Source organism: Thermobia domestica, chromosome 11 (assembly GCF_964235325.1).
Source record: "Thermobia domestica chromosome 11, izTheDome1.hap1.1, whole genome shotgun sequence".
NCBI classification, from domain to species: Eukaryota; Metazoa; Arthropoda; class Insecta; order Zygentoma; family Lepismatidae; genus Thermobia; species Thermobia domestica.
In genome coordinates this window covers 132,127,818-132,135,604 of record NC_137464.1, presented here as the reverse complement: position 1 = coordinate 132,135,604, position 7,787 = coordinate 132,127,818, and the positions used below count along the sequence as shown (strand labels likewise).

Sequence of the window (7,787 nt, the reverse complement as noted above, 5' to 3'; positions counted from 1 at the left end):
AGAGGATCAAATGCAAGCACTTTTTTTAAAGCATGGAAATAAAGAATCAGCTGTTAATAATAGCACTAGCACTAGCGCACAAATCAAATTACCGGTCATACAGTTGCCTGCATTTGACGGGGATTGTAAACATTGGTTATCATATAAGGACACATATCTCTTATTCACGAGAATAAAGACATTTCCACAGTACAGAAGTTTCAGTACCTCCGAACTTCTCTTAAGGTCGAAGCGTTAAACCTAATTGAAAATTTACCAATTACCGAAACAAATTATTCAGTAGCATGGCAATAACTCGTTGACAGGTATTCAAATAAAAAGCTAATTGCTTCTTCTTACATTCACGAAATGCTACAAATCAAGCCAGTGTATAAAGAAAATGTAAGTGAACTTCGCGCTTTTATAAATACAGCTACTAGCAATATAAATGCGCTACAAGCACTTGAGCCAAACGTAAACCTCACAGACGTAATTTTGACCCAACACTTTGTATCAAAATTAGACGCTAGTACTAGAAAGTCATGGGAGCTTCAAAATACGAATTCTAATTTTCCTGGTTTATCAGAATTCTTTTCGTTTCTCGAGAAACGTTGTCAGGTGCTTGAGAACATGAGAACTTGTATTGATGGTGAGAAGCAGGGTAGTAGCGTACAAAATAAGCAAGCAAAAAGTATTCAGTCATCAAAGACTTATTTATTAATATTTTCAAATGCATGTGAATTTTGTAATAGACAGCATCCCTTATATTCTTGTTCGTCTTTTGTGAATGCGTCACACAGCCAAAAATTAGACTGCATTCGTAAAAATAAATTATGCATGAATTGTTTGAAAAGTAATCATTTTTTGAAGAATTGTAAATCGAGAGGTTGTAAAAAGTGTTCCAAAAAGCGCAATACATTATTGCATGTAGACGTAACAAAGGACAAATCAGTGCGGTTTCCAAGTGTAAGCAGTGCCGCGGGGCAAGAGCGTAGTAACAACTCAGATTCCAGTGAAAATTTAGGGCAAGTGTCATATTGTGCATTAAAGGCTATGCCTAACGCAAGAGTGTTGTTATCTACTGCAATAGTAAAAGTAAGGGATAACAAGGGAAATTTGGTTCCTTGTCGCGCGCTTTTGGACAGTGCTAGTCAGACCAATTTCGTAACAGAGAATTTGGTGCAACAATTGAACATCAAACGGTATAGACAGTATACTCCAATTCAAGGTATAAATCAAGTAATATCTAATACAAAGTACTCTGTAGATATTTGTGTCAATTCATGTGTTAACACATTTTCATTGAATATAAGTTGTTCAGTTCTCCCTCACATTACAAGTAAACTACCGGAAGAAAGAATTAATTATGAGGATTGGAACATTCCCAAGGACACTGTTCTAGCAGATCCTACTCTTAATACGCCTGGAGACATAGATATTCTTTTAGGTGCGGAAGTATTCTACATAATTATGAAGTCAGGACACAAAACACGGCCAGGTGATTTTCCAGTGCTCCAGGAGACAGAATTGGGATGGATCGTGGCAGGACGCATTCCTCAAGAACGTGACCTCCATGTTCTATTAACAACATGTTTTGTGAAGACAAACATAGATCTACAGAAACAACTACCAAAATTTTGGGAACTAGAAGAAATTACTGTTACACCTAGATCAAGCGAAGAGCTTGCATGTGAGCGACATTTCGTTCAGAGCACAAGAGATCATACAGGGCGTTTCATTGTACGATTGCCTTTGCTTGAAGACCGTACAGTTTTAGGCGATTCTTATCAGCAGGCATTGGTTAGATTAAAGCAATTGGAAAGAAGATTCGATCAACACTCGGACTTTGAAGCTAAGTATACGGAATTCATGCAAGAATATGAAGATCTTGGTCACATGGTAAGGATAGATGAGAGTAAAAAGGAGGACGTCAGCGCTGCATACTATTTGCCACATCATGAAGTTTTTAAGCCCACAAGCTCTACAACGAAGATCCGCTTTGATGCTTCAGCAAAATCTGACAGCGGAAAAAGCCTCAACGACATTCTCTTAGTTGGTCCTACAATACAGCAAGATTTGCTTTCTATCATTTTGCGCTTCAGAACTCATTCGGTAGTATTCACTGCAGATATCGCTAAGATGTATTGCATGGTCAATGTTCATCCAGAAGACACGCCATTACAACGTATATTGTGGAGAAGATCTAGAAACGAACCGATTCAAGTTTTTGAGTTGAAAATACGAACGTATGGTACGATATGTGCTTCATTTGTGGCCACAAGATGCCTACAGCAATTAGCAGACGAAGAAGAGCATAATTACCCTGTAGCAGCAGAAATATTACGTCGAGATTTCTATATTGACGATGTTTGTAGTGGCATGAGCAACATACAGCAAGCTCTAGAGGTCCAGAAGCAATTGATAGAGTTACTGGGAAAGGGAGGTTTTACACTTAGGAAATGGAGTTCGAATGATCCAATCTTATTGGAATCCATCTCGCCAGAGCTTTGAGAAGTGCAGCGTCCAATCCAGTTCCACGAAGGCCAAAGCGTCAAGACATTAGGATTGTCATGGCATCCAGACAAGGATATATTTCTCGTTGAAAGCAAGACGTTAACAATGAAGGTTCAAGAGTGCATTACTAAACGCCAGATTGCTTCAATTATTGCCACTATATTCGATTCATTAAAAGTAATTTTACCAGTTGTCATTTCATACAAAATATTTTTGCAAGAATTGTGGCGGCAAAAGGTTCAATGGGACGACAATATACCAATGGAATTAGCAAAGAAATGGACTCAATTATACAAGCAGCTTCCATCAGATTAACTTCGATAGATATGTACTCGTTCAAGGAGACATAGCGGAGATTCAGATCCATGGTTTTTCAGATGCTTCTCAAAGAGCATATGGAGCTTGTATTTATATGCGATCGATCAATCAACAAGGAGAAATATCAGTTAAGTTATTATGTGCTAAATCACGTGTGGCCCCAGTCAAGAAAATCACTCTCCCACGTCTGGAGTTATGCGCAGCAGTTGTTTTGGCAAAATTAGTTCACAAGATTTTACCAATTTTAAAATTGAACATAAGTAGCATCCATTTATGGACCGACTCCCAAATCGTGTTGGCATGGCTAGCTTCTCCGTGTAACAAACGGAAACCTTTCGTGGCCAACAGAGTAGCTCAAATTCAAGACTTAACTGACGTTAGCTGTTGGAAACATGTAACTTCTTCAGACAACCCTGGAGACTTGATTTCAAGAGGAATAGATGCAGTTTCCATAAAGGACAATTCATTATGGTGGCACGGTCCACAATGGCTTTCTAGTTTAGAATCTAATTGGGCAGTGACAAGTAAGGATTCACTGCAACCAGATCAAGTTCCAGAGAGTAAGGAAACCGTAACATTGACAGTCACTTTAGACAATTGGTGCAATAAAACCATAACAAGATTCTCAAAATTGTCAAGGTTAGTTAGAACAATAGCATATTGTAGACGTTTTGTTCATAATACTAGACACAAGCAAAACAAACTAACAGGTCTTTCGGTATAAGAACACCACACAGCGCTCCATGTTTGCATCAAATGGGCACAAGAAATTGGATTTCACAGCTAATTACAGCATCTTCGTGATGGAAACATTGTTCCGTCAAGAAGTAAATTGAACAATTTACATCCATTTTTAGATAGTGAAGGCATGATCCGAGTTGGAGGAAGATTGGAGAATAGTCAGCTTCTGTTTGACGCAAACATCAAATAGTTCTGCCTTCAAACTAACCCTTAACATAACTTATAGTTGAAGCAGAACACTTCAGATTACTTCATGTTGGACCCTAATTATTAATATCATCACTACGCCAGAAATATTGGATCATCAGGTGCAAACAGGTAGTAAAACAAGTGATCCATCATTGCTTCACGTGTTTCAAGTTAAAGACCAGCGGTTCAAAACAACTTATGGGACAGTTGCCAGCTGGTCGTGTGCAGCCAAGCCAGACCATTCCTAAACGTAGGCGTGGACTACGCTGGAGCGTTTTACATAAAATCAGGAGCAGTTAGAAATAGATCTGTACGTAAGGCATACGTTGCGTTATTTGTTTGTTTATCCACCAAGGCAATACATCTGGAATTGGTAACTGATCTTAGTGCACAATCATTCATAGCAGCTTTACACAGATTCATAGCCAGACGAGGAAGATGTCTCAATATATACAGCGACAACGGCACAAATTTCGTTGGAGCCAACAACGAATTGAAAGAATTGTATCAGCTGTTTTCATCAGATCCTTTTAGTTCTCAAGTTCATGATTTTACATCGACCGAAGTAATTCAGTGGCACTTCATACCACCAAATTCGCCGCATTTTGGAGGACTATGGGAAGCCGGTATAAAATCAATGAAATACCATCTAGTTCGTATTACAAAAGGTGCAGTGTTAACATATGAAGAGTTTGCAACATTACTCACACAGATTGAGGCCTGTCTCAACTCTCGATCACTTACAGTGCTATCAAGTGAGTCTAACGACATCAGTGCTCTCACCCCTGGACATTTTTTAATTGGAGAAGCACTTACAGCTTTACCAGAGCCTAACCTCGCCGATCTACCATACAACCGCTTATCTCGTTGGCAGAAGATACAACAACTGAAACAACACATTTGGAAGAGATGGTCCCGAGATTATTTACATGGTCTTCAACAACGCTCTAAGACAACTTCACCGCAACACAATCTCAAGGTCGGAGATGTAGTTTTGCTGATTGAAGACAACGTTCCTGCATTGCAGTGAAAATTGGGCATCATTGAAAAAGTGTTCCCAGGAAAGGATTTCTTAGTTCGTGTAGTGAAGGTTCGTACTACAACTGGAACATATAAAGGTTCCATCAAGAAACTAGTTGCATTACCATATAACAAGGATTAGAATTGAGATTTGAGTAATAAAAAATAAGAACAGTTGTAACATTGCTTCAAGTTTTGTGTTTGTTTCGTTTTTATATGTATCTTTTTTTTTTTTTTTTTTGGTCAGACCTTAGCTGACCAACAGGGGGGAGTGTGTTTGGGATTATTTGTGTGTTTAACAGTGTGTGTGCCTTTAGCTGGCAACAGTGTTCAAGTTGCTTAACGCTTTTCTATTGTTTTGTGAAGTGTGTGTGTGAGTGTGGAGGCAACAACATGCAGTTTTGGTGGACCATATATCATTGTCGAGGATCATACAACATAACACAAACAATAAGCCATCGTATCACAATTATTTACAACTAAAGACCTTGTGAACATGTTTATTCTCGTGTATTATTTTTGTGTGCAAACTGAAGTTGTAATCATTAAATACAGTGAATTTATATTGGGTTGCATTCATGTGGTGTACGAATCAAGCTTTACAGTCCACTAGTATGAACATCGTTTTTGTTATTGTACTTTAGTGAAAAAACAAATATACACATTCATATAGTACAATAGGGAATATATAATACTTGACACAGTAAATCTACGCAGTAACTGACCTGTATGCATAAAAGTGATAAATATTCGTGAAAAGTAAACACAAGGGAGTAATTTTAGGTTGCTGTTGTTTTCTTCCGTCGCAGGAACTGGCCTTGATAAATGCGCGACAACTAAAGTTGTATCCCTGACTGAAAGCCTTCTAACAAGAAAGGAACTAGAATTGTCCATGGGTCTCAAGTGTCATAGTTCTAAGTATTTGTAGCTATAAAGCGAACTGTGTGCCTTCTATGTCACTTCCACTCTGCACCTAGCTGTGGTTGTGTTTGCGAAAATGTTTGTTTTTATCGGGGTAAGGCACGACAGTCTAAACAGAAGCTCTTCGTCGTAGCGAGTGACGTCACAAAAAGTAGTGACAGGCAGTCGCAGAATGTGCTGGAAAGAGTTAGCCAGCTCAACACTAGTTTTTTTTTAAAAAAACAAGCCGTTTTACAGAAATTTTTGTGAATCACTATATATATATACAGGCTGTTTCAAAACAACACCGACAACATTTGGAAAGTGATTCCTGACACCAAGATAAGACAAAAAGTATAGACTAACCTAGATGTATAAATGCTTCCCTTTGGAGTTATAGCCTGTCGAAAACATGAAAAAATGAACATTAAAGATCCATAGCCCCAAACCTATTTGACGTACAGTATTCGGGTCAATACTTCACTTAGGAACTAGTGTGTATTATATCCAAAAACACATGTTTCAGACTCCTGCAGTACTTCCGCAACGAATTTCATACAAGGAATTTTGCTACGGGCATATAATTTGAAACACTCACCAACTACCTCTATAAAAATTGTCTCGGAATCCTAAGGTACTTCCGTAACATTTTTATAGAGGTAGTTTGTGAGTACTTCAAGTTATATGCTCTTAGCCAAACTCCCTCTGCAAAAACTGCTGCGTGAGTACCTTAGGATTCTGAAACAAAAATTTTTGATAGTGCACATATTATATCGTAAGTTAAGTCTTGATCCGACTACGGTAAGTCCCATAGTTTTGGAGCTGTGGACCTTTAAAGTTCATTTTTTCGGCAGGCTATAACTCAAAGGAAGCATTTGTGCACACAGGTTGGTCTATAATTTTTGTCTTGTCTTTGTGTCAGAAATCAGCTCCCAAACGTTTTTGGTATTATTTTGAAACACCCTGTATAATATTTCTAAATGATTCGCACTGAGTGCTAAGAACACAGAGAAAGTGATAAAACAAATCCTATCACATTAAAACTGTTATTGTCCGGAGAATAATGGTAATAAGAAACATAGTATTATATTAAAAAAATCTTAGAAATTATATTTCTGACAGAAATTTTAAGACAATAATACATTAGTAGGATTTAAAACTACTGGTTCTTCTAAAATTATTGCATCATGCTAGATAATTTTTCGGTAAAAAACATCTGATTAGAAAGAAATCATACTTCAAAGAGAAATATTTAAATTCAGTTTAACCTTTAAATACTTGATGAATCAAGCAAATGAAAACAAATGGTATGAAAGATGACTGAGAAATTTAGTATTTGGAGAAGCAAAAATGTGCAGGATACAGAAATTTCTCGTGTCGTCTCGGAAACGAGACCAGAAATGTATGTTCTAATAAGAGTTAGGACAAGAGGTGTATGTCCAAGTTAGAGACGAAGCGAGAAACGACAATTCTTGTCTCATTTTCGAGACAAGATATTCATCAAGTCTCATGGGCAACAATTCACTGAAGTCTTTGCTACCAGAGTTTTAGTATTACATAATTCATAGTAAAAGTTGATAAATTATTACAGTGGTTGTACGAACACAATGAAGAGTAAAATGGAATATTTCAGTTTTACGTCCCACTATTATGCCGGTTAGGCTAGAGGAGACGGTGATGATGAGAAATGAATGAAATGATGGAATGAAGAAATTGAGAACGGGAGAATCCCAAGAAAACCCACGAGCACGTACAATGTTTTATCAACATTTTAAGATACGTAACTCATTACATAATATACTTCAATAATAAATATGATTTAAATGTTGTAGGACCTCTCGTGACTCGGAAGCATTCTCAGAATTTCTAGATAAAATTAAGAAGAAAGCTAAGGCATAAATTTATAAATCAAGAAGAGAAATAATTCTTCGACAATCAAAACGAGACGAGAATCCAACACTTAATTTAAGAGACGACAGGAGAAAACTTTATTTCTCGTCTCGTCTCGTGAGCAACAGTACGCAAACGTACCGGTAATTAAATCAAGTTTTCCGTGTCACTAAGGAGGGAGAAGATTGATTGCTCAGTAGTACAGGCTTTACATTTGATGTGAGGACCATAATTCA

General features: G+C 37.4%; 2 protein-coding genes across 2 annotated transcripts; both read left to right on the top strand.

The window, feature by feature from the left end:
* Window positions 1–1,032: 1,032 nt before the first annotated feature.
* LOC145665280 (uncharacterized) lies at window positions 1,033–2,490 on the top strand. The gene has a single exon (XM_081732574.1). The coding sequence runs from the start codon at window positions 1,033–1,035 to the stop codon at window positions 2,488–2,490; it is 1,458 nt and encodes a 485-aa protein (XP_081588700.1).
* A 415-nt stretch (window positions 2,491–2,905) lies between these two features.
* On the top strand, window positions 2,906–4,771 carry LOC145665279 (uncharacterized). The gene is made up of 2 exons (XM_081732573.1): window positions 2,906–3,450; window positions 3,970–4,771. The coding sequence occupies exons 1-2, from the start codon at window positions 2,906–2,908 to the stop codon at window positions 4,769–4,771; spliced, it is 1,347 nt and encodes a 448-aa protein (XP_081588699.1).
* The last annotated feature ends 3,016 nt before the right edge of the window (window positions 4,772–7,787 follow it).